Source organism: Kogia breviceps, chromosome 14 (genome assembly GCF_026419965.1).
Source record: "Kogia breviceps isolate mKogBre1 chromosome 14, mKogBre1 haplotype 1, whole genome shotgun sequence".
In the NCBI taxonomy this organism is placed as follows: Eukaryota; Metazoa; Chordata; class Mammalia; order Artiodactyla; family Physeteridae; genus Kogia; species Kogia breviceps.
This window is the reverse complement of record NC_081323.1, coordinates 6,037,808-6,065,039: the sequence shown is the minus strand read 5'-3', so window position 1 is coordinate 6,065,039 and position 27,232 is coordinate 6,037,808. Positions and strand designations below refer to the sequence as shown.

Genomic DNA, 27,232 nt, shown 5'->3' with positions numbered 1-27,232 from the left:
CCAGTCAGGGAAACAGAGTTATACCAGTAAGAGCGCAAACATTCTCTATAACTTCCAGCTCAGCGGTTCAATCTCATATCAAAGTGACTCTCCCGTTGGGAATGCCAGTGTGGTTCCACAGGGGCCTCCGCCTGCCCTGGAACTTTAAGTCTGTGCCACCGCTCCAAGCATGAGAGCACAAGAGGCTCGTCGAGTCAAGTTGGTTGGCAGACAAAGAAGGTGATTGAATGATCCAGGGCAAGTCTCCTGGCCCGTACACACAGGCGTCCTGGACATAGCGGCCTGCAGAGGGAACCCAGAAACCTAGCTGCCTTTGTTTCCTCGTCAGTTCACATCCACGTGGAAAAGTGACGCACTTCTAAGGTCATCTGTAAGGCCTCTCTGCTTCGTGCCAGTTCAGATTAAACGGGGCTTCCATGATCGCTTTGACAAGGGCTTTTATGTTGAATTTTGAATTCATGATGGAAGGGAAGCTTTCATTGGTTTGGTTGGGGATTTCTGAAATGTTTACTGGCTGCTAGTCATCAGCACGAGGGAGAAGTAACAGCCATCGTTTGCCAGGTAGCACCTACATTCTGAGGTAGCTGCTGTTTTTTAAGTTCCATGAACTTTGCAACTGTTTTCCTTGGTTGTGGGTAGTTCATAAGAGTTGTGTTGGTTTTAGTAAGTCATTGCTTCAACCTTCTATTGGTTTTGCAGAGTGAGCTTGATATAAATAGAAATATTTAAAATTGGAATTCTACTTTGAATCCAGTACTGATTGGACTCCTTCAAGGTGAGCTCAGGGGCGCGTTTTACGTGTCTGACACTGTGCTTGACTCCAACTTCCGACTCTATTTCAATCCTCCTGCCAACAGTGGGAGGTGGTTTCTGTCACCAGCTTCAGTTTGCAGGGGCAGGAGTGCTCCGTTTGCCTGTAAGGGAAATTGCTGTTCATTTTGGAGACCTTGCCCTTTCCTCTGCTCAGAGCTGCCATGCCCTCTCCCCCCTGCTGATACTGTAATCCTACTTCCAGAAGCCTATCGTAAGGAAATATTATTTTAAAGGGTGGGAACCGCACGCGCAGAAATGTCCAGTGTCGTTTGTAAGACTGAAAAAAATCAAAAGGGATCTTTTCCCTGCTAAGCGTGCATTCGTGTAGCGAAGGGCCTAGAGCTGGCCCGTGGTGAGCACTGTATACGTGAAAGCTGTTATCATGATCAGAATCTTTTTAACTGACAGACTCTTGGTGCGGTGTCACAGAATCTCAGTAGTATTACATTTAACCAGTTGAAAGTGCAAATATGAAGGCAGTATGAAAAGCTTAGGACATAGTGAGACAGGAATCGACTGCACCTTCATTGCAACCGTATACTCTATAGTTTATGTACGTATGAACTGGAAGGGAACACAAATAAATGGAACTTAGTCAGAATTGGGTTAACGCTGTTTTGGTGATTGAAAATAAACAAACTCTTTGTTGCTGATAGCAGTGCGACGGCCCTGCACCGCGTGCAGAGCTGGGCCACACGCTCCCCCAGTGGCGTGGCGTCAGGCAGCCGCAGCCGGTTTGAGACCCAGCTCTGCCACTGCCTGTGCCACGTCCTGCGACTCCGGGAGTGACCTCACTTCTCTGAGTCTGGGGTTCCTCGTCTGTAAAGTGTGCGTAATGATAGTTTCTACCCGCAGATCGCTGCGAGCTTCGACGGCAGGCCCAGAGCCGGGTTCCAGAAGGGTTTACCACAGACCCTACAGCAGTGCTTGGCCTAAGTCGGGACTGACTGAATGCTGGCTGGGGTTGGCCCTGTACTGCTTTGCTAGTAGAACCATTTGCACAGTGAAGCTCATGATGGCAAGAACTTTCTGAAGTGTTTACTTGTAGGGAATAATGATTCTTGTTAAGACTCGCAGTGACTAGGTTTTTTTGCAAACATTATTAAAATACTCAGTTTTGCTACTCTTCAGAATTTGGAATCATTACTTTATCACTGACAGCCACAACCCTTCATGACATCTTACATACCATTGGTGAATCACTTTTCCAGGAAGAATCTGAGCCTCTCCTTTTCTGAGCATTTATCCTCCAGTCCTGTCAACCCGTGTGTAATGACAGTGAGCCACTTACTGCCTGAAGAAAGGCCAAGGTTGTTTGTTAGCCTGTCGCTTAACTGTCACCTTCTTTCTATGTGACTATCCCCCTAGCCAAATCATATCTACCTTTTAAAAAATACTAGAAAGTTATTCCAGTCCTTCTGACCTGGTACCTGTCAGGAGGATGGCTGTGCACATGGCAGCGGGAATTGTTTGTCTTTGAACTGTTCTGGTATTAGATTTTCAGGTTTTTTTGGTCCACAACCTGTTTCTTTTAGGTCAGTCTTTACATCAGCTTGGAAACTGGGCGAACCTAGTTTATTCTGCATTATCTGATATACTGCATTCAGACCCGAGGACTGTATCCAGATGCCTTGTGAAAATAGGTCATGTATCTCTGCAGTAGCTCCCGTGGTGGTTAGGGAGCTGCTTGCAGACAGACAGCGCAGGGCCCAGGTATCCCTGGAGAGCACGTGCTCTGCCGGAGCCGCCTTCACACACGGCTGTGCTCCAGTCTTCCCGTGGTCTCTGTCCACCGCCAGCTGTGGCCCCAGAGACGTCAAGCACGCTCTGTTTTCCTTCCCCAGAGTGCACCAGAAAACTTGCCATCTTTCTGCTGGACTCGTCCATATCATGCTGTGAACTGTGTGGCATCCATCATTTCCTCCCTGAGACTGTCTGAGCACCCTGGGGGTTCGGGGGTGCAGAGCGCCAGCCCCAGGGAGGAGGCACGGATCACTTCCCGGGAGCCAAGTTCTAGCTCTTCGACTCCGGAGGTGTTTTCCCCGAACCGAGACGCGCCCGAGAGCTGCTCTGTAGCCACAGCTAGTTCTCTTCCAGGCTCTTCGCAGAACCGAGGCGTCTCTCCTCCACCCCAGATCTGGCTCTTGTGCGTTGCCCTGGTCACTAAAACCTCTGGCACACAAGACAGGGGGGCAAAAGAATTCACAGTCCCTCGGGGAGAATCTCCTGAGGACAAAGCAAGGAGACCTCTTTTAAGCAAGAACTGCGTAAGAAGTATGGTAGCATGTGTAATAACACAGGTAACATATACCTGTGTTGTTCAGGCATCTGTTCTAGTAAAGAGACCCAGGGAGGCAGAGAGCTCATTTTAAATAAATGTTAGGGTTTGAATTCTAGGAGCAAGTGGGAAAAGCCAGATAGCTCATGTGTTTTTATCTTAAAACTTTAAAAGTTGCAGCCCTGTTGTGTTCACTTTGTGAAAATTTATCGACTCAGATACTTAGAATTTGTCTACTTCTCTGTCTGGATATTATAATTAAAAGGAAAGTTTTTTAAAAATTGACACCGTGCTAGTTGGATCATCACTAATTCTTCCAGATTGCAGTAAACATGACCGTCAGTCTTCTCCCACTGTTTTCGAGGTCACAGTTGTACAGTTTTTATAAAATTTGAAGGCGTTTCGTGGCTTGGGTTTTGTTTTTGTTTTTGTTTTGGCCACGCTGCGCGGCTTGCAGGATCTCAGTTCCCAGACCAGGTATTGAACCCGGGCCCCGGCAGTGAAAGCCCAGAATCCTAAGCACTAGGCCACCAGGGAACCCCCTTGGGTTTTGTTTTTACCTTTGCAGCCATCGTGAACAGTTCCCTCCTTGTTTTTCCATTTAATGGCGCGAACGTTCCCTTCTCATCCAGTGTTTGGGGTGGAACCTTGGGGCATCTAAGGGAAAAGACATGCAGGCACACAGTGAGCAGATGAAGGGAAAGCCCAGCCTCGTTCAGGCTGCGTGTTCTCATCTGATGAAAGGCTAACGCTTCTGGGGGCGGGGTGTGTGCTGCACCTGTGGTAGTATCAGGGTGGAGCGAGGTCCCGTATTAGTCTCTGTGCTTAGATTTCACTTTTCATCCCCTCCTCCATCCCTAGTAGCTCACCTAGTATTGACAGCATGTTATGTTGGGTTTCTCTGCAACAGCTCTCTGGGGGTGATTTGAAAGGATTTTCAGTGGATATGAGAGGTTTTAAAAAGCTCCTAACCCATTTCTGCTGGATTTCATTGTTTGCACTGTCGCCTGGACTGACTGATTCACTGAGCTGTTCAAGCTTGAAGCCACATTTGCAATAAGAGCCAATCAGCTTTATAGAAAAGAGCAAATAAGCCCATTTAAAGGAGGGCATCAGATTTCCCTCCACCTCTAAAAAAACCTATCTGAAGTATCATATTAGCCACAAACAAAATTACTAGTTTTAATATTTTCCATTCTTAACGAGCCCCTAGCATGATCCCTGGCACTGGTAGGTATCCGGCAGTATCTAACAAGTGAAGGAAGAAAGGAAGAACTTTCCAAAGATCTGTTCTCAGAATTTTCAGAAGGCTCTATTTGAGGAGAGGCGCAATGCTGGTACTTCCTTCTGGAGAGGGGGCAGAAGCAGCCAGCCGGACTTGGGAGCGTGGGGCTCTCCCAGCAAACCTCAGGTCCCTAAAAGCAGACACCCTCCTGGGCTGCCCAAGTGGAAGGTCTGACAGAGCGTAGAGCTGTTTACCAAGCCAAAGAGCCGAAATAGAATCTTCAGTTAAGGATACACTTCTGTTGTTGCCTCTGGCCTGAAAAGACACTGTTTTGCTGGATTGTTCTTACCTTTCAGTCGGTTCAGAGTTACCCAGTAATGTCGCTCTGGGCCGTGGATGTCTTTAGACCACCGAAGCATGTCTTTTGCGTGGGTGTCTGTTAGTACTAACTCTACAAACTTCCTTGTTAGTACATAGTAAACACTTCCAAAATAAATTGTTAAGTTATGGGGTGGTTCATCTTTGAATCTTTCATTTGGAGATACATAGATATCTTCTTCGGGGGTGAATTCGGGATGGCTTTGACTTGTCTTGGATTTAATGTTTGGTGGCTGGATTACTCCAGGAGTGATATTTTTATCATTCCATTTGCTTCTGATGTAGTGTATGATTTCTCTGTTAGTTTTGATTGGAAAATCCTGTCCACAAAGATTAATGACATGGTTCCATTGAAATTTGGAATGGACTAGATCTTTCATACAATTAATATCTGCCTGTAGTCTCCTAAAGCCAGTGTAAGCCATTCTCTCTCTCGTTGATGATGTAAGAATATTTTCAAAACAGCCAGGGATCGCACAGCAGTCTTATACTTCTTGGGGGCCTTTTCATCAACATGAATACAGTAAACATTTTTGAGGCACATAAATAGCTCTGAGAAGCTGCACAAACATAGCCAGCTCCTTATGAATAGTTATAATATATGCCAAAGGGAAGGTGCCCTCTTCTGCAGACAGGGGTCTGGTTATGAAATGCAACTCCTGGGATATCCTGGAGCAATTTCCTGGTCTGTGTAAATGAGCAAGTATTTCAGATCCATGAGGGTTTCTACAGAATTTTGCAATTTGGGGAGCCACCTCTTTCCCTTCAAACAAAGCCGAACACAGTTCATCTGGATAAAAGCCACATTCCACTACTGCTGGGTAGGTGGGTTCCTCCTCTGGTTGCTCAGGAGTTGGATTCCTTAAATAAAGAACAATGAAGATGCAAATGGCTACGCACAGGAGAAGACCTGGCTTTGTGGCTCGCAGCTGGCTCTTGTTTTGAGCTCCAGTGCCTTCTCATTACCGTGGTTTGAGATGTTTTCCTCTAAGCTTCCTAAAAGAACAACACGCAGAATTTAGGGTGTTGTTAACTCTATCCCCCACCCCCGCCGTCCCTGCTATTAACTCTATTGGCGCACACGTATTTAAAGTGTATAATTTGATCAGCTTTTATATATGTGTATATACTCATGAAACCGTCACCACAGCCATGATAACAATCATCTATCTCTTTTACCCCTAAAAGTTTTCTTGAGCCCCTTTTACTCCATCCTCCTTCCACCATGGTCTTGGGCAATCACTCATATGCTCTTGTCACTATAGACTAGCTGGCACATTCTACAGTTTTATATAAACAAAGTTATACGTATGTACTTTTTTGCCTGGATTTTTTTTCACTTAGGATAATGATTTTTAGATTTCATCCACATCACTGCATTTATCACCATTTTTCCCTCTTTATTGCTGAGCGCTATTCCCTCAAATGGATGAGCCACAATCCGTTTCTCTCTTCATCTGTTGAAGGACACTGAAATTGTTTCCAGTTTTAGGATATTACAAGATGCTGTAAGCATTTGTGCACAAGCCTTTGTGCAGACCTGTGTTTCTGTGTCTCTGGGGTAGGTACCTAAGAGTGAAATGGCTGGCTCGCACACAGGTGTATGTTTAACTTCTTGAGAAATTGCCAGGTTCCAAAGTGGGTGTGCCATGCTACATTCCCACCAGCAGCGGATGAGGGCTCCATTGCTGCACCTCCTCACCAGCACTGGGCGTGGTCCATTTAAACAACTTTAGCCAGTCTAATAGGTGCGCCATGGTAACTCATTGTGGTTTAACTTTGCATTTCCCTGATGACCAATGATGTTGACTGCATTTTCATGTGTTATTGCCCTTATCTTGGCAGATAAAAATCTCAAATATTTATTTTGGACATAGATACTGTCCTGTTCTGCATTATTCAGAATTTATCTTATGCCATTATTCTGTATCGTGTTATGAGAATATATCCTTCCAATAAAGAAAACAACAAATCAAGAGAAATTTTGTGATCACATAATTCAACTTGTTGAAATGAGTTCATGAATTGTTTTTAGAGAAGGCTTCAGTGATTAAAAACAAGATATCTTTATCTAATAAAATTATTTGATAATAATTTAGTTTCCTCTCTTGAACTCTACAGAGATGCATGAATAAGGATTTTAATTAATTAATTATTATTGGCATGCAGAGACCATCCTTTGGAATTTAGGGAAGAAAATTGATCAGGTAAAATATCTACATTGTTAGTAGTTTTTTCCCTTGTTTTGTGAATTTTGTCTCTAGGTTTTTGTAAAAAGTCATATCATTGCTTGTTCCTACTTCCTATTTTTTAAAAAGATATTTATTTGTTTTATTTTTGGCTGTGTCGGGTCTTAGGTGTGGCAAGAGGGCTCCAGAGTGCGTGGGCTCTGTAGTTGTGGTGTGTGGACTCTCTGTTGTAGCCCGTGTGGCTCAGTAGTTGCAGCGTGCAGGCTTAGTTGCCCCATAAGGTGTGGGATCTTAGTTACCCGACCAGGGATCAAACCCGCGTCCCCTGCATTGGAAGGCGGATTCTTAACCCCTGGACCACCAGGGAAGTCCCCCTACTTCCTGTTTTTAAAAACCCATTTACTTTGGACCAGTGTTTATCTCAGATTTAGCATTAGTCCCTTACCTTTCCACATCATTATTGCAAATGCCATTTGGATAAAGCATTAACAAGGCAGCATTTTGAGTTATCCTGTGTTCTTAAACTGTGAGCCCATAAAAACTGTAAATGTTAATTGTGGATTGTGGATTTTATAAAAGTATTTACTTTCATCGTATAGTTTCTTTTTACCCATCATGCTTCAGAAATAAAAAGCAGTCACTGCCCAAATATGTCAGGTTACGTTATAGTCTGGTTCGGTAAGTGTTGATTGCCCCAAGCACAAAACGTTATGGCATAATTTTAAAGATATTTTTATAAATTGCATAATACCTTTTATAAGCACAGAGTCATCAGTATAATTAACACATTTCATATCTGGTCTCTAAAATAGACACAACATGTTATCATAGAAACAGAAATTCAGTTAGGCAGAAATACCTTCTTGAAATGAAAATAAAGCTTTTAACTGCTTCTCTGTTAAGAATTTTGGTGAAAGGTAAACCACGTACCATAGTTTGTTACATTTTCTCCTGCCTTTCGCTTTTGCATGGGAAGGGGGTTGGGGGTGTTTTGGTTTGTTTGTTGTCTTGGTTGTTGTTTGTAAGCTTATAGTCAAAGTGTAAAACATGCGGGTCTCATCACAGAAATGTTAGCCCCTCTTCACTGACAGACTGTACCCCACGCAGAGCCCAGGGGATTGGGTATTTTCAGTGTTTTGTGATAATTAAGCGAAGACACGTCCCATGTGTAGTCCGTTGTCTTCAGGGCAGTACGCTGGCTAAATGCTTTCCCTCCGCTGTTGACAGAGAGGCGGGCACCCGAGCCCCCCCTGTCACCATTACTCAGCCGCCTCTTGGCCTCCTGTTCTCTTGGTGCTGTGCTCACAGTTGCCCAGTTACATCTTCCTTTGGCTCAGGGTCACTTTGAAATTTAGAAATCGGTGTGGCTAAAACGCCATGTTGTGGGAAGGGTCACCAGCTTTATTTTCATTGTTTCAGTACAAGCTTTTCCAGGTAGTCAGGACAGCCTTGTAATGAAGCCTTTGGAGACTCCACTGTTGCTGAATTTACATAGTTCTTTCTGTGGCTTTAACCTACATCTGGTGGATAATGTGAAACTTCCCGCAGGAATCAACTCTTCAGGGCCCGGCAGTTTTTCCTGTTTAAATCGTGATGAGCGTCCTTTTCAGCTAAGTGATATTTTCCAAGTGAGAGGAACATGCAGCCCATTAAAAAAAAAGTGCAGTCTTACTAATTATCGAGCAATTTTTTTTCCTCCACAAAAAGTTTAAATATTTATTTATTTTAAAGACTTTAGAAAGAGTGGCAGTTATCATTATATATCATGGAGCAGATACAAAAGTTCTTTGTTCAGACCAGACCCATTATTTCACCATTCCAGTGTTCTGTTTCCTCATGTACTACTGAAATCACAAATGATTTCTAAAATTATTATATTGTGTGTGAGAGAGAACATTTTAAGGCTTTTTTCATATAGTGTCATTCCTTAAATTATCTTTCCTGGGCCTTATATATTTTGATAATCTTTTAGTTCCTCATATCTGCAGCCTTTGGTGAGTAGCATCATTAAAATATGGATAGTGTACAGTAGAATTAAATAGCTTCCAGACAGTGAATAATGTTTTGAAGATTACCCGTTCAGTTGACTGAGGACATATGACACCTAAGGGATTTTGTAGAATATCTTTCAGTAGCAGTAATTACCAAGGTTACGGTTAAGGATGGTGTTAAAGTTTTTTCCTTTTCGAGGTACTAGAAATCACAAACGATTTCCAGTTACAGTTCTCAGAGTGGAATTATTTTACCTTTTATTTATGTTTTTGTCCAAGCATAAAATATTTCCAAGGAGTTGTTTCAAAATACATTACTATCCTAATTATGAGAGCCAGCGAGCATATTCTCCTTCTTCTTTTCCGCCTTCTTTATCTGTCTGCAGTGCCCCTCTCCCACCGCCTCCACTGCAAGCCTTAACAGCCAAGAACAGAAGTCAGCAGTATGGGTTTGGTACTATGTGTTGCCACTAGAACACTTAAGGGCAGTCATTTTGAATTTGTTATGACGGGATTTAATTTGTTATATAGGCTTTTCAGGGGGAGTTGGCAACATCCTGATAAAAGATTTGCTAAATCTCTTATACTTTGTGGGTTTGTTTTTTTTTTTTTAAATTTGGTTGCACCGGGTCTTAGTTGTGGCATGCAGGCTCCTTAGTTGTGGCATGTGAACTCTTACCTGCGGCACGCATGTGGGATCCAGTTCCCTGACCAGGGATCGAACCCCGGCCCCCTGCATTGGGAGCCCACAGAGTCTTAACCACTGCGCTACCAGGGAAGTCCCTCGTGGTTTTTTTTTTTTTTTTTTTGTGGTATGCGGGCCTCTCACTGTTGTGGCCTCTCCCGTTGCGGAGCATAGGCTCCGGAAGCGCAGGCTCAGCGGCCATGGCTCACAGGCCCAGCCGCTCCGCGGCATGTGGGATCTTCCCGGACCGGGGCACGAACCCGAGTCCCCTGCATCGGCAGGCGGATTCTCAATCACTGCACCACCAGGGAAGCCCCCTCGTGGTTTTTTTAAAAGGTAATTCCTGTTAGAAAATGGGCATCTTTAAAGATGAACTTGTAATATTTTGCCATATATTCTATAGACTATTACTGTTTTAGAGTATTAACATTAGCTTAACCAGATTAAACAATTTAGTCTTTATTTTCTGGACGGCAGATGGGGGTGTATGATGATACCTGCCTCATGAGGACACCAGGCTAGGGCTGTGGAGCACATGGCTGAGTGTTTCCCGCTGAGCCTGGGCCGGGGCGGCACTCAGTGCTTGGGCTGGGTGGGGCTACTCGGTACCCGCCAGTCCTGGAGCAGTGAGACCCTCAGGCCATGAATGTTGGTTCTCTCTCCAGGTACTGCACGTTTGTCCTAAAGAAGTCACTGTAGCTGTGGCAATGAAAATTTTGTGTCTGTTTTTTGTTGTTGTTGTCATCTCTGGGCTCAGAATGATGTCCAAAGCACCCTACAAGTTAATAGTTTTTTCTTGAACTATTTGAGATTTATCATAGTAGGTAGACTGATTTTGAATTCAGACCGTCAAAGCTGTCCAGTAAAATAGATGTCTTAATCAAAACATGCTTATTCCGGTCTTCCCTGGTGGCGCAGTGGTTGGGAGTCCGCCTGCCGATGCAGGGGTCACGGGTTCGTGCCCTGGTCCGGGAGGATCCCACATGCCGCGGAGCGGCTAGGCCCGTGAGCCATGGCCGCTGAGCCTGCGCGTCCGGAGCCTGTGCTCCGCAACGGGAGAGGCCACGGCAGTGAGAGGCCCGCGTACCGAAAAAAAAAAAAAAAAAAAAAAAAAAAAAAAAAACATGCTTATTCCTAAAATGTGTATACGTTTCTTCAGCCACTTTGTTTTGGTTTTTTGTTTGTTTGTTTTGTTTTTGTTTTGTTTTGTTTTTTTTGCAGTACGCGGGCCTCTCACTGTTGTGGCCTCTCCCGCTGCGGAGCACAGGCTCCGGACGCGCAGGCCCAGCGGCCATGGCTCACGGGCCCAGCCACTCCGCGGCATGTGGGATCCTCCCGGACCGGGGCACGAACCCGTGTCCCCTGCATCGGCAGGCGGACTCCCAACCACTGCGCCACCAGGGAAGCCCTCTTCAGCCACTTTGATGTGAAGGGGAAAACTACATTTTAGGATATCCATTTAAAACAATCACAACAAAAACGCTTTTATTAGAGGACTTTTTTGAGAGGAAAAGATGCCTGCTACTTCTGCATTTTAAAATATTACTGATATTCCAATAGTTCTATTTTAAAACCATGGAGGAGGCACAGAAAAACATATTTTAGTAGTAAGAGCTGCTCAGCCTGTGCCATTCATGATCTCTGCATAGTTAATGAAGCACTTACGGAGAGAGGTTCGCATATGGGGTAGAGAGGTCCTGGCCCTGTCTGCGCCCAGCCTGGCTTTTTTTTTTCCTTCAGTTGCTTCTCTTGCTGTGGCTCCGGCTGAAATCACATGAACAGAGTTGCTTGGCAGGTTTTGTTACCCTTTCATCCCTGGAGGATTTTATTCTTGTTGATTCTGATGCGTGGGTTGGAAAATAGAACCTGCATATTTCTTCAGGGCTGGCCCCCTGCCTTACAAAACAAACAGCAGAAAACACCCAGCCAAGGTAAAGGGCAGCGCAGGGTAATTGTCGGATTCTGAAAGCTGGATGAAATCCTGTCAGTCCTGGGTCCAATTCTTTAATAACTGTTTTTAAAAGTAGGAGGCCAAGTTTGGTTATGGGACACTTTTTCACTAAAGGGATAAATAAAAGTCACTTAAAAATCTCATTTGATTCCTAAGTAGCATTCGGAGTACTTCAGCGTGGCTCTCCAGAGGCCTGACTTCAGGGAGGCAGGTGCGCCCTGCCGTGGCCCGTCCTCCCGCGGCCCGTCTGTGCATGGTTAGTAGTAACGGCTCCCTTTCGTTATTCTCCTCCGATGGATACTTTTCCTCCTAACATCCTTCCTTTTCTGGTTTAAAAGGTCCTCCCGCTTGCTGGACCTCTCTTTAGGCTTACCCCAGATGTGTCTGTCGGGAATGGTGAAGCCAAGAGACGTGAATCACACCCGCAGAGAGACTCAGCCTCGTGGGTGTCCAGACACCTGAGCTCTTTATTTAGTCAGCCGAGTTCAGCTTTTCTTCACCTGCTGCGGTGACTCGAGATACCTGTTGCTCTTTTGCAGAACAGATGTTGCTGTGGCCCTAGAAAGATTTCTTAACTAGGCAGAGGGAACCTAGTCTCTTTAATCTTAAGGGAATGCAGCATTGCTGCACGTGTGACATGTATGCCTTTTATATAAAAACAGGTCCGCGCAGCCTCTTAGTGGGGAGACCCCGTGTATGTTTGCATGGAGTTGTCCACCTTCTGTGAGTTGAGAGACTAATTTTACCAAACAAGAGTCAGGAAAGGAAAGGCCACCCTGCCAGCTGGTGAAGTGTTGCTCCAACTCTGCCCCCAACCCCGAGGGCTTGTTTTAAATTGTCCTGTGAGTGCTGCTGAACTGGCCTGGCAGGTCCGTCCCCAGGGGAAGAGGATTGGCGCTGGATTTCACCTGGACCTCACATGCTTAACCTGGAAAACAGCAGTGGAAGAACCTGAGAAAATGATGCGGAGAGTTGCCTGCGTGCAGCTTTATACTCCCATAGCTCTACGGGGGAGACAGAGTAAAACCAACCATGCTGAACGGAGTGTTGTAATAAATGGACAAAAACACCAGGCTTAACGTATCAGCTTCTTTTTAAAAAAATTTTAATTTATCTATCTTTGGCGGCATTGGGTCTTCGTTGCTGTGTGCGGGCTTTCTCTAGTTACGCGAGCTGGGGCTACTCTTCGTTGCGGTGCGTGGGCTTATTGCGGTGGCTTCTCTTGTTGCGGAGCGAGCACGGGCTCTAGGCGCGTGGGCTTCCGTAGTTGTGGCTTGAGGGCTCTAGAACGCAGGCTCAGTAATTGTGGCGCACGGGCTCAATTGCTCCGCAGCATGTGGGATCTTGCTGGACCAGGGCTCAAACCTGTGTCCCCTGCACTGGCATGCGTATTCTTAACCACTGTGCCACCAGGGAAGCCCTGTATCAGCTTCTTATACTGATGTGATTCAACTAAAATTTTTGAAAGGTGAAAATCCTAATAAATAAAACAGACATAGAGCATAAAAGAGAAGCTGTGAATACAGTGGGGTGTTTTATGTTTCTTAATCAAAGCCAAAAAGGAACTGTCGTCTTCTGCTTTTTAGATTAGCATAAGTTTTTTTTTTTTCCTTCCTTTACGTGATATGATGGGCATTCTCACATGTTGTAAGGAGGGTAAAGTTCATGTGACCTTCTAGGGGAGCTATTTGGCTTTCACTCCCTTTCATCCTGGTTTGAAATATTTCTTTAGGTCATGTTCTCATTCCTTCATTCAGCAATTATTTACTGAGCATCCACTGTGTGCAGGACCCTTGGCTTCAGACTCAGCTACAACCATGAAAGATAAAGACAGAACCTTCCCATTTGGAGCTTACAGTGTGACAGAGGGAAGCCCTATTTTAAAAGTCAGTACACACGTACAGGCATACATTCATTTGTCATAAGCCATGAATGCGGGAAACAGGGTTCTGTGATAGAGAACAACCAAGTCTCAGACGTGGAATTTGGGGGTCAAAGATGCATGTAATCAGTTGTTCATCACATAAGAGCAAAGATTGAGAAACCACTATTCCATTTGTTTGTGATATAAATATACAGATATAGTAGTACATTACTCTTAATTCTGTTTCCTTCAGCACTTTCCTACTGGCCTTTTTTTTCAATATTAAAAAAAAATTAACATCCAGAGGTCATGTGAATATACAACTTCTAGTCTGCTTTTCCTTTTAACATATAATGAGCATATTCTGTGTTGTCGAAAACTCTAAAATAACTATATACTCTTCCTTTTTAGGAATGTATTATGATTTATTTAGCCATTTCCCCCCTTTTTTGGACATCTGAGGTACAAGTAATAAAAGGAAGCAAAACTGAAAATAAATATGTGATTTCACCTGTACGGGAACAGTACACATAGAAAAATGGGAAATACGGGTGTTTTCTACTTTGTGTACCTGTTACTTTTATAAGCAAAGAGAGGGTCAGTCCCTTTGGGCCGCTGTGCCTTTGCAGCAGCCCCCCTCCCTTTCTAAAGCCCCCCTGCCCTTTAGTGCACGGAGAAGAGCCCCTGTCTGGCAGCTGACATCGGGGCAGAAACCTGCTTCCTGCCCTGGTTTTACTTGCCTCCAGGGATGGGCCGCTCCTCGCAGGGCCCTGGCTTCCAGCAGAAGCCCGGTGAGGTGTCAGGCATGACCCCAGAACAGGCGAGGGGCCCGTAGCTGGAGGGAGGGCCACGTGCTGCCATCCTCAGGGGCTGCCCGCTCAGGTCCAGGCAGGAGAGGCCTTGAGGGGGGTGGGTTTGGTATTAGTGGATTTTTTGAATTTGGGGACAAAGAGCAAGATATCTCAAGTTTTAACGTGCAAGGTTCCTGGCTCGTTGTTATTAGCAGCCGATTCAACTCCAGGACTACAGCTCGGGTACAACACACCACAGCGGTAGGCAGGACAGGGCCCACCGTCCCACGTAGACAACTAAACAGTCGTGTGCAGGGAAGGAGGCTGCGGACCGCTGACACGATCGGTCAGACCCGGGCAGCAGGAGTGGTGGGGAGAGGCGCAGAAAGCCAGCGGGGGAGGAGGATGAGGGCTGTGGCGGAGCAGGGGGGCAGATGCGCTAAGGAGGGTTATTGACGCCAGAGCCCCTGCCCCAAGCCCCACCGGGCCTTATCTACCACCTGCTTCTGTTCCTGCAGATTCTTTTTCCTTCTCTCTCCGAGGAGGACAGCCCCCAGGGGAAGGCTCTGCCTCAGTCTCCCACAGCCCGGGGCTTCCCAGGCGGCCTTCCCCTGCAGAGGGGCTGTTCCCCTCCCCTGGCCTCCTGGCATCTCTGTTCTCCAGAGGCAGCCCTGGCCAGATGCCGTACCACACGCCCCCTGTCTGTGCACAGAGCTCCTCTCTGTGGCACCAACCTCAGGCTGTGTGGGTCTTTACCACCTTAGAAAAGGAGCCGACTTTGACCTAGAGCTGTGGGTTTTGGACACAGAACCACAATAAATAAACCAGCTAAGGCAGCGGCCAAGGAGAGTCAGCAGACGGTGACCGGCTCCTCTGTGTGTTAGGAGGTGCTGGGAAAGCTGTGACAACTTTTAAGAAAAAGAGCAGTTGCGTGGCTTTTCTTGTGCTGAGAATGTTTTCTCTCAGAGGGATTCTGGGCGTGGACTCGGCATACGGCCGCCCTCACGGCCCAGGTTTGTGCAGTGATCCAGCAGGGCTGTGTAGCCCTCAGATGGTGAGGGACAGAGACCCAGGCAGAGTCTAGAGGAAGCCGCGTGAGGCTTCCTTCTGCTTTCTCGCTTCCACGAGGGGCCACAACTCCCAGTGAGGAAAATGCAGCAGGGCGTACTGTCATCCCTCCCTATTGGTTGGGGGGCTGGGGGGATTGGCACAGGACTCCCGCATACACTGAAATCCGCAGATGCTCAAGCCCCTTACATAAAATGGTGTAGCGTTTGCATATAACCCACACCCATCTTCCCGTGTTTACTTTAACTCATCTTCAGGTTACTTATAATACCTAATATAATGTAAATGCTATGTAAATAGTTGTAAATACAGTGTAACTGTTATGTAAATAGTTGCTGGTCTGTGTAAATAGTTGCCCCGCCCTGCACTGGTAAGTGGCTACTATATAGTATTCAAGTGTTGCTTTTTGGAACTTTCTGGAAAATTTTTTCTTCCCAAATATTTTGTCTGAAGTTGGTTGAATCCATGGATGAGGAACCCAGGTTATGCGATGTTTCTGCCTAGGGAAGCTAGTTAGAGACATGATGCTGAGGGCTGGAACTTGGAGCTCCATCTGTGTTAGTAAAATGCAACACTGGTGATGGTTGAGTGCTCAGTGCCCAGGTCTGGGCTCCATTCCCTACGGCGTTACCCTTAATTCCTGCCCCAACCCGATCATGCTGGGAGTTCAGTTTATCCCCATTTTACAGATGCGGTAACTGAGGCCGAGGTCTAGGTGGAGGGACTCTGGAGAACCCACAGGAAGCGGGAAACAAACCCCGAAATGGATGCTGCCCCAAATACTGTCCTCAGCAGGCCTGGCTCCCCAGGGAGCGATTGAAAATGCAGATCCCCTGTGGGCGTGACAGTGGCAGCTGCAGCCCAGGAAGGAGCCGAAATGCAGGCTGTGCCTCCGCAATGGTCCTTCCCTTCTCCTGCTGGGATTTAGCCCATTTACCCTGATTGGCCAACTTCCTAAACTCTAGAACAGTGGTTCTCAAAGCCTGGTTCCCCCACAGGCAGCATCTGCATGACCTGAGAAAACATGAGAAATGCAAATTATCGGGTCCCACCCTAGAACTCCTGAGTCAGAAACTGGCGGTGGGTCTCAGGGATCTCCCCGGAGATGCTGATGTAAAAGGTCAAGGTTGCAAACCTCTGTCTGGGATGTGAGATCCCCCAGCCTCTCCTTTTAGCCTTGGCTCAGCTGTGTGTGGGTCTCACAGGCTCTTCTTAAGTCGGTCCCCATGAGATGAGCCAGCAGTAGGTGCTCAATAAGTATTGCTAATGATTCCGTCAACAGACATTTCCTAACCGTCCACCCTGTGCTTGGGTCTTTGCATGGGGCCCCTGGAGGTCGGGTCCAGTGGGGAGGCCTGTAAGCAAAGAAGCCTAACACAATTAGGAAGTGGGAGGAACCCTGCAGAAATCCAAGTTCCTAGACACCAGCCAGGGCCAGTCTGGCAGGCAGGCCTGCTATGCTAACTGTACACAGAAACTTTCTCAAGCAGGGCTCAGGGTCAAAAACTGGCCAAGCCAAGGTGCAGGCAGGGAAACAACAGGAATTTGCCAAGAACTTGAGGACCAGTGGTTGGGTTAAGAGTGAGGGCCTGAGGGTAGCTGCCTTCCGCGTGGTGATGGAATCTGTCGTCTTCTCTCTTTCGTCCCCTTCAGTGTGGGGCTGCCTTCCAGGAGGACGACGTCATCGTGCTCAATGGCACCAAGGAGGATGTGGAAACGCTGAAGAGAAGGATGGAGGGGAGGAGGCTGCGAGCCAAGCTGGGAAAGGTACCAGAGTCCTGGGCTCGGTTCCTCACCTTCCTGAGTTTGGGTGCAAGTCAAGTCTGCAGGCCCTGCCCAGCCGCGGCCTCTGCTCCAGAGCCCATTGCAAACCCACCAGCTGTGCTGCTGGCGCTGGTTCGGGGTTTGCCGCGATCGAGGCGGTTTTTATGACCAGGCGGGCCCGGGCGCTAGGAGATTCCAGGCGGCTTCGCTGGGTCGGGCTCAGTGGTCTGCTCTGCGCTCGGCTGCCTCATCGGTGAAGGGGGGCGGGGGTCACGCCACCTGCGGCGGGGGTGGCTGTGGGCAGGAGGGTGAAAAAGCTCAGGCCTGTGAAGTGCGTCCGGGGGGCAAGACGGCCACCACGATTGCTGCGCGGGCACTGAGTGTAAAGAGGCTTGGTGTCACACCTTGTAAAACGGAGGAGGAGTGAAAGTCACCACCCCCAGCACCTCTGGAGAGCCTGTGCCGCCCAGGTTTGAACGTCCGAGAGATCTGGGGGGAGCCCGGGGCCTGCGCTTCCCACCCACTCCTGGGAGTGCAGATGCAGATGCGCACACACACGCGGCCACACGCAGACACATGCAGACACACACATGCAGACACGCGCGCACATATGCAGACACGCACATGCATGCAAACGCGCGCGCACACGCAGACACATGCACACGCACGCACGCGCGCGCACCCCCTCCCTGCACTCCCTGGAACAAGGAGACAAGCAGCCTTCCCCCCGTGGAAGCCGCCGCCTGGCCGTCCTGAGCCTCCCCCAGCCCCGGTCTTGAGTGGCGCCCTGGCGATGCTTGCTGATGCCCGGCGCTCTGGGTCTGGGGTGCTGGGGTGAAGGCTTTGCTTTGCGCCCCAGGTTTAGAACCACCTTCCATAAGCAGTGGGATCCATGCTTAATGATCTGATGTGATGAGCAGGCTCAAAACAGTTGATCAGCTAAGAAATCATTCAGTGTGTCATCGACTCTGGATCCAGTAGTAAATTTTGTTATTTCTTGAGTACTTACAGATGATAGCCGTGGTCTTTTCTTCATTCTTTAAAAAAAAAAAAAAGGGTTCAGGGTAAATGTGGGAGAAACTTCATATCATCATCAGAACTAAGGCAAAAGAATGCCTAAAGTATTAGAAAATTAGTTTCAGTATCCTGAGGACATAAAATTGTGAAGAGAAATAGCCTGCCTGGCTTTGTGCTACTGGCGTGTGCATTTACCAGTGATGTAATAATTAAAGATTTTTCAGGTTTTTCATTTTTTTAAATCATAATAGAGGAAAGTACAAGACCGTATCACCCTGGAATAATACATAATTCATGGTTATGAGGCTTTAAAAAGCTGAGAATATGATAGCAGTATTGTTATTGTGTATGGGTCCAGAATTCTCAGAAAGAGCCAAACCACTGGCATTTCCTCCTTTGAGAGCTTCACTTAGGTAGAAAACAAATAATGCGTGTGAATGGTTCTGTAGTACAAGGAATTGTGCGCAGCTTTTGTGATCGAATGCCAGTAGAAGTACTCCATGAAGCAGTCTTGTGTGAGGTTATTACAGTATTCATGAGAAATAAAGAGACACTCTGTCATTTACAGGGGTGAGTTCGGGTTTAGAAGAGAATAGAAGTTTGAGATATTTTTGATGACATTTACCAAAAAGGATCTGCTTGTTCTTTGTTGCTACTATTGATCAAGTTCAGTTTTTAAGAAGCACAAAAGGGAAAAATTGTATTTTAACAGAAGCTCCTAGAGACATTGGTGTGGTCATTAGCCTTCTCTTACTTTTTAGTGAGTTGTCTCCTCTGTCCCGGGCTTCCTGCCAAGTTGTTCAAAGCCCGGTGGAACTAACATGCCCCTCTCGGCAGAATACTCCCCGGACCTTCTGGGAATGCTTCCTAGAGACGGCTACCAGGAAACCAAAATATTTCCCCAATATACCCGCAGCTGGAGACAGGGCATAGCATTTCCTGTCTAAGGCCTCATTGCTCGTGCTTTTCAGACAACCTCAGCTGTGAATGGAGGGCTTAGAAATTAGCAGTTTTCTGCATTTTTTTTTTTGAAGGATGAGGTGTTACCCTCACAAATTTGAATGCACGTCTTCCATGTGTGAAATGAACAAGTCGTGTTTATGTTTTATGCAAGTGTAATAGATCACGTAGCATGTATATATTACAGGTTCAGGGCCACTGCCTGAGCGAGGTCTGACGTTTTCTAGTGATGGGAGCCTTCTGAAACGTTTAGGCTGTGTATCTTTAACGCCACCTTTTGCATGCTTAGGAAAATGGCATGTTTAAAGTAAATTCTCTGAGTGAACATAAGTCCTGTTTGTCCTTTCTGTGATGTAATCAGCTGTGTGGTTTTAGAATGGTTTGTTTCATTTCTTAAATTTTTGCTGACCAATTTAACTATTATGAGCGACAGAATTCTAACAGAAGTAATCCAGAGGAGATTTGAGGAGAATTGGCTCAAGTGTTCTTTAGTACAGGCCTCAAGTCCTTACAGTTAACTACACAGATGTCAAAGCAGTTGGACAACTTTGAAGAAGTCTTCCTGGAAAGGTTAAGATTCAGCAGCGGCTGGACTTCCGTTATTATCCAGCTAACTGCTCTTTTGTGTGCGGTCGCCACCATTAACACTGACTGTCACCACTGAAACCTGTCCTCCGCATTTAGATTTTTTGAGGATGTGGTTTTGGAACATAACTCTACAGCTGAGCAGTCTCTACGGATGGATGTCACGTGAGGCAAGAGGGCACAACTGGAAACGACGTGGGGAGGCCCGAGGTTCAGGGCAGAGGATCAGAGTCCTCTTCTCCGGGAGCCCTGCCCTGAGTGACCCGTGTTGGCCTCTCATTGGGCTCCCGGACCGGCGGGGGCCACACACCGAAATCAGTGAATCTGAGCACGTGTCCACCCTCCCCTTTCTTTTCACAGAAAACAAAGAAACCCAAAGAGGCAGAGTCTCTCTCAAAATCAGATGTCAGTGAAGGTAAGATGCTAAAAGAGGTCCTTATTTTAGCAAAAATAAGGCCATAGGCTTGTTTCCTAAATAAGTTCCTGATGTTGTTTTGTTTTGCTTACTTTGTTCTTTCACAGAAGCCCCAGGACCATCAAAAATGAAGACAGGGAAGCCTGAAGAAACCAGCCTTGATTCTCAAGAGAAGAAAGCCACCTCGGCTCCCAGAAGTGCAGGTGGGTCCTGTGGAGACGGCAGTGGGCCCCTAGGCCGCTGGGAACCTGCGTGGGTGCGTCACGGTTTTGCTGGCATGAATTCGAGAACTCAAGCTCGTCCTCGTGGTGTCTCTAAATAGTTCACTGAGCTCTCTTGGCGGGTAACTAAGAAACAGTTGATTCACCTTAGAGCAGGAGCCCTCTCGGGACGGAAGGGGTGTGGGCACAAATGCCGGTCTTCCTGTGGAGTCTGCACCTGGGGCCAGGCTAAGAAGGGGTGCCAAGGCCTGACTCGGGTATTCCCTAATTTAAGGCTGGGGCTTGCCTTGCACCACGTGTGCATTCGAGCCGGCCTTCCTCCACCTGCTCTTGACGGAGAGCCATTCTGTTTGCTGGATGGTCCAGGATTTAGTGCCTTTCTCCCGAAACTCACTACCTTTAGCAAAGAAAACAGTATTCATTTCACAAAGAAGAAAAGCACAGATTGATGAGGTAAAGGAGTGTGTAATCCTGTGGTGTAATCGTCCTCCAGAGTCTTCATGGGTTCCAGTCCCCCAGACACACACCTCGGCCACCTGGCCTCGGCATCTCATGTACGTCATCCCAGAGCTGGGACCAGTGCCGAGAGTATATAGCAAGTAGTGATGAGTGTGATTTTAAATGCAGTCGCTTCATTTGCTTTTAGGACTTGGCGATTGAGATAATGTATTTCAACATTCATCCCCAGAAAGCAGGAGGGAAATTCCTGGGATTAATGAACTTTTTAGTACGTGACGTTTGGAATGATCTGTAGTCCCAGCTTTAAAGTTTTGGGCTTTTCATTTTTCCAGCAGCGCACGGGAGCTCTTCTGGAAAAGCTGGGAAGCCTCCGTGTGGAGCCGTGAAGAGGTCCATCGCCGACAGCGGAGAGTCAGAAGCTTACAAGTCCCTTTTCACGACCCACAGCTCCGCCAAGCGCTCCAAGGAGGAGTCAGCCCACTGGGTCACCCACACGTCCTACTGCTTCTGAGGCCCGGGCCGTGGCCTTGGCACAGCCCAGAGCTCAGAGCCGGCGGGGCAGGGCAGGACGGGGGCTCGGTGGCCCTGCCGGCCCCACCCCGCCACCCTCTCCGCTCACCTCCTCCCCCAGTGCGCGTGGACCTGCCCACGGCCAAAAGCACGCTGGCCGCACTATTTATGCTTAAAATAATTAAAGACGCCAGAGTCCTCACGGGTATGTGGTTGGCTCATTTTGACTCAGATTCTCATGGTTTTGCTCGCGTTGGTTAATTAATTAAACAAGCCAAGTGAAACCGAACTTGAGGAAGGACGAGTTTGAAGTGCGTTCCGCCTGCAGGGCTGTAGGAGGGGTCGTCTCGGCGCGCGCCGGGGAGGGGACTGAGGGGGCTTCCTTGCGGATCGCCTTGATGAGAGAGGAGATTTAGTTGGCACTGATGATTTTGTGCGAAAGTCTGAAGTCCGCTCTTGCTCTCATCTCTGTATTTTTCTTCTTTCTTCCCCGAACGTTGAGTAAGAAAATCGCGGCCATTGCACTGATAGCGATTGTAGTTCTATGACATCATGTCAATTCCACTTTCTCTCTCAGCAGAAGATTATAAAAGGGGGAAACTGTGCATAAAATTGGTGTATCTTATCCATAAAGTATGTTGAAGTGAGTAATCAATGAAAGTCTCCTGTGAGACTAAGAATCAGGAACATCCAGGTTCAACACTGCCTTTCTGGAGACAGTTGTGTCGTTCAGATGGTTCTTTATACCAGATCCAGGGCCCCGGTTCCCATGAAAAAGCAGGCAGAGGAGACGACGTTGTAAGTCGGCTGCGCTTATGTAAAATACGTTTTTTTAAAAAGCAGGCAGAGGAGCTGGGAGAGGAAGGTGGGAGGCGGGAGGGGCGGCCTCAGCGGGGGGAGGATTCTGGGGGGCGGGTGGAGAGCCGAACGCAGCCCGCTCCGTCCCCCGGCCCTGCACCTCGGCAGGCCGCTCCGGCCCCGGCCCTGCACCTCGGCAGGCCGCCCCGGCCCCGGCCCTGCACCTCGGCAGGCCGCCCCGGCCCAGGCCCTGCACCTCGGCAGGCTGGGGAGTTGGGCCCAAGGATGTGCTGACATTGTGAATATAGAGGAGTTTCATCAGAATGATATTAACATCGGTGAACTTCTGTTGTGGACTTTTCCAGAACAAACCTGAAGATTATCTGTTTTCTTTCCCAGATCAGCATTTACATACCTTTACATACAGGTAAGTCTGGTTATAATAGCTGTGCCTATTTCCTAATCGACCCTTGGACCTCGCGCCCCCGTAAGCCCTGCACAGATGCTCTCGGCAGGGCGCCCTGCCTGCCCACCCCAAGCTGGGGGAGCATGTGCCCCAGGGCGGTCTGTGCCTCTGGATCCCACTCTCCGTCTCCCCTCCTGGTTTCACACCGTCTCACAGAACTTCATCACTCAACACAGTTAGAGGCACAGTGCAGGCACCCAGTGGACCCCTGGTTATATCCAGCAGAAGGCTTTATTCCCCGGGAGTAAGTGTGAATCAGGTGACCCAGCGGAACAGGTACAAGCCCTGCGTTCCATTAGTCAGGACTTTTTGTTTGATGTCATTTTCAGAAACTGATGGTTTCCAGTGCACTGACCAGTGAGCCCCGGCTATACTCCTGGCGGCAGCCTCTGTCGCCCTGCAGGCTGTGTCCCTCTCGCTTCAGAGTCTTCACACCTGCCTGGATGTCAGCGACTTCCCCATTTTATCCAGCCTCCCCCTGATCATCCCTCACATTCTACCTGAATGTCGTTTTCAGGAAAGCCTTCCTGCCTGAACCAACCTAGAGCTGCCCCCTTGTGTTCTCTTAAAGCTCTCTATTCTTATCACAGGTGTTATTTTTTTCTTTTTTCGCCACACCATGCAGCATGCAGGATCTTAGTTCCCCAGCCAGGGGTCGAACCCGTGCCTTCTGTATTGGGAGCATGCAGTCTTAACCACTGGACCACTAGGGAAGTCCCCTTAGCACAATTTTAATGAAATAAATGATACTCTTAATTAACTCAGGCATTGCACACTCAGGTGAAGTCAATGAACGTAACTGAGGCGATAGGGAGTGGTGGGGACTGCGGAGAAAACATGGCCACCTAGAGGGGCGGTTGCTGCTCAGCTCCAGCAGAGAGGGGCCCCTGTGTTACCAGATGGTCCATGCTTTTCAAAGGAAACTTAGTTTCCTTTGAAATCTGGCCTTTTTAAGTGAAGCCCTCCCCCCACCGACATTTAAATATTGGCAAATAATCATTTTCAGAAACAATGTAGGCCAAAGTACCTCAGTGGCTCTTAGTCTATAGCCTCTGTTTTTTTGGTTGGTTTTTTTTTTTTTTAGCCTCTGGTTTAATATCCTTCTTTCCCACTAGGCTCTCAGCTCCACAGGGGCACATTCCCGGGCTGCTCTGCTCACCACAGCGTCTGCAGTTATCAAATAGAAAAACAAAAATAGATGGACTCTCCCAGTAGAGCATGAGGGTCAGAAAGAACATACTGGCAAGGAGATGGCCTTCGGTCACCCCCCCACCTCTCTTTTTATTGCCCGCTGGAAATTTCGCCATTTCCCTTTAAGCCCTACTCCCAGGTGACCCCTGCGAGCCTCTTTATCCTCCGCCCTGAAGTCATCACAATGGCCCGAGCTGGTTCTGGCTCAGGGCCTCTGTGACATCACCAACCGCCCAGCCCAGCCCTGGTCCCCAGTCTCTGGGTGTAAAGGGCAGACCAACACACCATGAGCCACTTTGTCCCCCATCTCTGCCCACCATGCGGACGCTGAAATGGTTCTTGTTCTTTCCTCTGTGCCTCTCCTGCGGCTATGCCTTTATGTTTTCTTCTCGGAGAACGGAAGTCAGAGAACCCCAAGGGAAGGTGCCTTGCGGAGGGCACTTTCGAATTCGGCAGAATCTCCCAGAGCATGCCCAAGGCTGGCTTGGGAGCAAGTGGCTCTGGCTTATTTTTGTTGTCGCGCTGTATGTGATGCTAAAGTTTCGAGGAGATAGTGAGAAGGGTAAGGTAAGGATGGCTCCGTTTTTCACACCACATTGATTCCATCTCAGAAAGCTCAGACTCAGAGGAATACATGCTCTGGTTGTTACAGGCAAGACCGTTAAGTACAACGGGTTTGAATACAGAGTACCTACTTCTGGTCCTGAGAAACGTTGGCTAACTCATTTCCCGACGTGTCCTTAGGGAGGACGGTAGATCCTAACTCACAGAGGTGGGGGTCTCATAGTTGAAGACCACCTTCTGTTTACTGGGCAACTGAAACCTTGGCTCAATATTTATCCTGTTAAATCAGATTTTTCAAATTGAGGAGAGATTCAAGAACTTGGCGTGTTTCAGGTCAACATTACTTATGGAGGCAGATTCACCGCCTCTGATTTTTAATTTCCCTAGCGTTTGAATCATTACAAGTTGCTGAACTGAATGGAAATGGTATCATTATCCCAGGTAAAGGAAAAGACCTGTCGTAAAGGGTCAGAGGTGTCAGGAGGTAACAGCCTGTCCATAAAGTGGCTGAACAGCTCTGAGAAGGGGAAGGGAGAGAAATACGGCAGCATGTTCGCTCCTGGACAAACCCACCGCTTCAGGATTCTGTGTCCAAACTGATGGGAGCAGCGGTTGGCAAACCTTTTCTGAAAAAGGCCAGATAGTTGATATTTTCAGCTGTGCAGCCCACTCGGTCTCTGTTGCAAGGACTCAGCTCTGCCGTTTGAGCATGAAAGCAGCCATAGACAGTATGCAAATGAACGAGCCTGGCTGTGTTCCAGTAAAACTATTAACAAAAGCAGCTAGTGGGCCGGATTTGGCCACCGTTTGCCAATCCCTGGGCTAGATCAATGCTAGAGCCAACTTCTCTTAGGTGAGCCCAGCTCTCTCAGAATTGTGTCAAAACCAGCAACGTCAACAGTATTATTCACCCTGAATATCTTTCTTGACAGGAGCAGAAGACTCCTCCTGCCCTTCGAGGCTGTTCATTTCGCTCTCCAGTAAAGAAAAATCAAAATGCTTCCCCCAACAAAGACTATGCATTCAATACCTTAACCCAGCTCGAGATGGACCTTGTGAAATTCATGTCCAAGGTGCAGAATCTGAAAGCCGCCATGGCAACCGGCGGTAACCTCAAGCTTCAGAACTCAGAGGTGCCTGCAGACCCACACAATAATATTACAATATATGAGATATGGAGCGAAGAAGACTCCGAGTGACGGTTCGTGTGTCACAGTAGGAGAGAAAAATTTGAGTGTTGACAAACCGTATGCAAACTAATAAAACTATTCTGAAGAAAAAGAATTCTCGAATTGGGGATCTTTTTCCTTTCTCTTTTTTTAAGCTTGAAAAAAGCGTGAGGCCAGTAGCCATAGCAGTTATTGTTTTGTTTTTGCCTTCCTCACTTCCTCTAGAGCTGAGGGTGGTGAGAAGTGCATGGACAGTGACATTAGTGTAGGGTGACATTCTTGACCACTGTGCCGTGGCCCTTGTAGAATAAGGCTTGGGAAGTTTGGGGTGAGATGCTGATATTATTTGCATAATAGCTATTTTTGCAAAAGACAGAACCTTTTTTATCTTTATGATTTATTATATTACAAAGGACAACTTTATAGGTTTTAAAATGATAAAAATGATTGTTAGGAGGTGTGTGTGTCAAGGGGATGGTGGATTCTAGAATCATTTCATTTTCTTTCCACCAGAAAAGTCGTCTTACTCTTTCTGTCTCATGGGTCCCATGTGTTGTCTTTTCTACTACGAAACTAACAGTTACATGTGTCTGAGTGGATTCAGAAAAACGGAGAATCAAACCATGTTTTTAATGTAATTTGGATATAGATGAGCTAACCAGGGGTTCCCAAATTGGTCAATGTGAATATTCTTTATAACACTTACTTAAAATATGGGTATTTTGGCATGTCTGTATGGCTAATGGAAACTATACTTACTCCAGGCTGTTCTGTTAGCTCATGACCCCTAATCTAGGCCAGCCTGGTGGTTTGAGAGACGTGCAGGGACTTCCCTGGCAGTCCAGGGGTTAAGACTTCACCTTCCAGTGCAGGGGGTGTGGGTTTGATCCCTGGTCAGGGAGCTAAGATCCCACAGGCACCTAGTGGCAAAAAAACAAAACATAAAACAGAAGCAATATTGTAACAAATTCAATAAAGTCTTTTAAAAAAATCTTTAAAAAAAAAAAAAAAAAAGACCTGCAGGTGCAGGCCTGGGCAGAGACACCGGCTGTGCGAGACCATGGAAATTCCCTTATTTCTACTTCAGTCCAAATTACAGTGGGCTTGCCTCTCCATCACCTTCCTTCCCAGCCACAAAGAGTTCCAAGAGTTCATCCTCATCGTGGGGTCACAGTCCTCAGGATCAATCACACATACGTGTTCGGGAAGAGACCTCAGATCAGAGCCGGCCATCTCCTCCCCTCTCGTAATTGTGACGCTACCTTTGGAAAGTGGTCCCTGAACCCTTTACTTTCTGCCGAAACTTCAACTTGCAGGATGTGGAAGAACTGGAAGGAGCTGAGACGCCTCCTTTGTGCCTTCTGTACTCTTTCTGGGTGTTTTCAAGCAACTGGGACTATGTGAGTTATTTTCACAGCACATTCTGAAGAAATGCAGATAAGGAAAAAAGACTTTGGTTTTAACCTGTGATGTCAACATGGGGCACATTTTAGATTAGAATAGAGATAATGTAAAGGTTGCCAAACCATGGCTCACAGGCCAGATCAGCCCACTGCCTGTTTTTGTACAGCCCAGGAACTAATAATGGTTTTTATACTTTTAAATGGTTGAAAAAACTCAAAATGATGAATTGTTATTTCATGACATGAAAATTACATGAAATTCGGGAATTCCCTGGTGGTCCAGTGATTAGGACTTGGCACTTTCACTGCCAAAGGCCTGGGTTCGATCCCTGGTCAGGGAACTAAGATCGGCAAGCCACGAGGTGAGGCCCCCAAAAAAAAAAAATTTCATGAAATTCACATTTCAGTGACCATAAATAAATTTTTATTGGAACACAGCTGCACCCATTTACATATTTTCTATGGTTGCTTTTGTGC

General features: G+C 47.2%; 3 protein-coding genes across 4 annotated transcripts in view; 2 read left to right on the top strand and 1 right to left on the bottom strand.

Moving 5' to 3' along the window:
- The window catches only part of RTF2 (replication termination factor 2), a 40,872-nt gene extending 19,506 nt beyond the window's left edge, over window positions 1-21,366 (top strand). Inside the window, exons 6-9 of one of the 2 annotated variants that reach the window (XM_059039191.2) lie at window positions 16,887-17,000; window positions 19,920-19,974; window positions 20,082-20,177; window positions 20,987-21,366. In XM_059039191.2, coding sequence (XP_058895174.1) covers window positions 16,887-17,000; window positions 19,920-19,974; window positions 20,082-20,177; window positions 20,987-21,165 — 444 coding nt within the window. In that variant the 3' untranslated portion in view covers window positions 21,166-21,366. The remainder of the gene's footprint in view (window positions 1-16,886; window positions 17,001-19,919; window positions 19,975-20,081; window positions 20,178-20,986) is intronic. The other variant, XM_059039192.2, reaches the window with a different exon arrangement.
- Window positions 60-6,451, bottom strand: LOC131741864 (beta-1,3-galactosyl-O-glycosyl-glycoprotein beta-1,6-N-acetylglucosaminyltransferase 7-like). The gene is given in 7 exon segments (XM_059039197.1): window positions 60-193; window positions 196-282; window positions 3,652-3,738; window positions 4,666-5,160; window positions 5,163-5,226; window positions 5,228-5,649; window positions 6,397-6,451. Coding segments are annotated over 7 exon segments (1,344 nt in total).
- A 2,208-nt stretch (window positions 21,367-23,574) lies between the features above and the next one.
- LOC131741862 (protein FAM209-like) lies at window positions 23,575-25,412 on the top strand. The gene is given in 3 exon segments (XM_059039195.2): window positions 23,575-23,885; window positions 23,887-24,186; window positions 25,116-25,412. Coding segments are annotated over 3 exon segments (774 nt in total). The 5' UTR covers window positions 23,575-23,678; the 3' UTR covers window positions 25,383-25,412.
- Window positions 25,413-27,232: the final 1,820 nt, after the last annotated feature.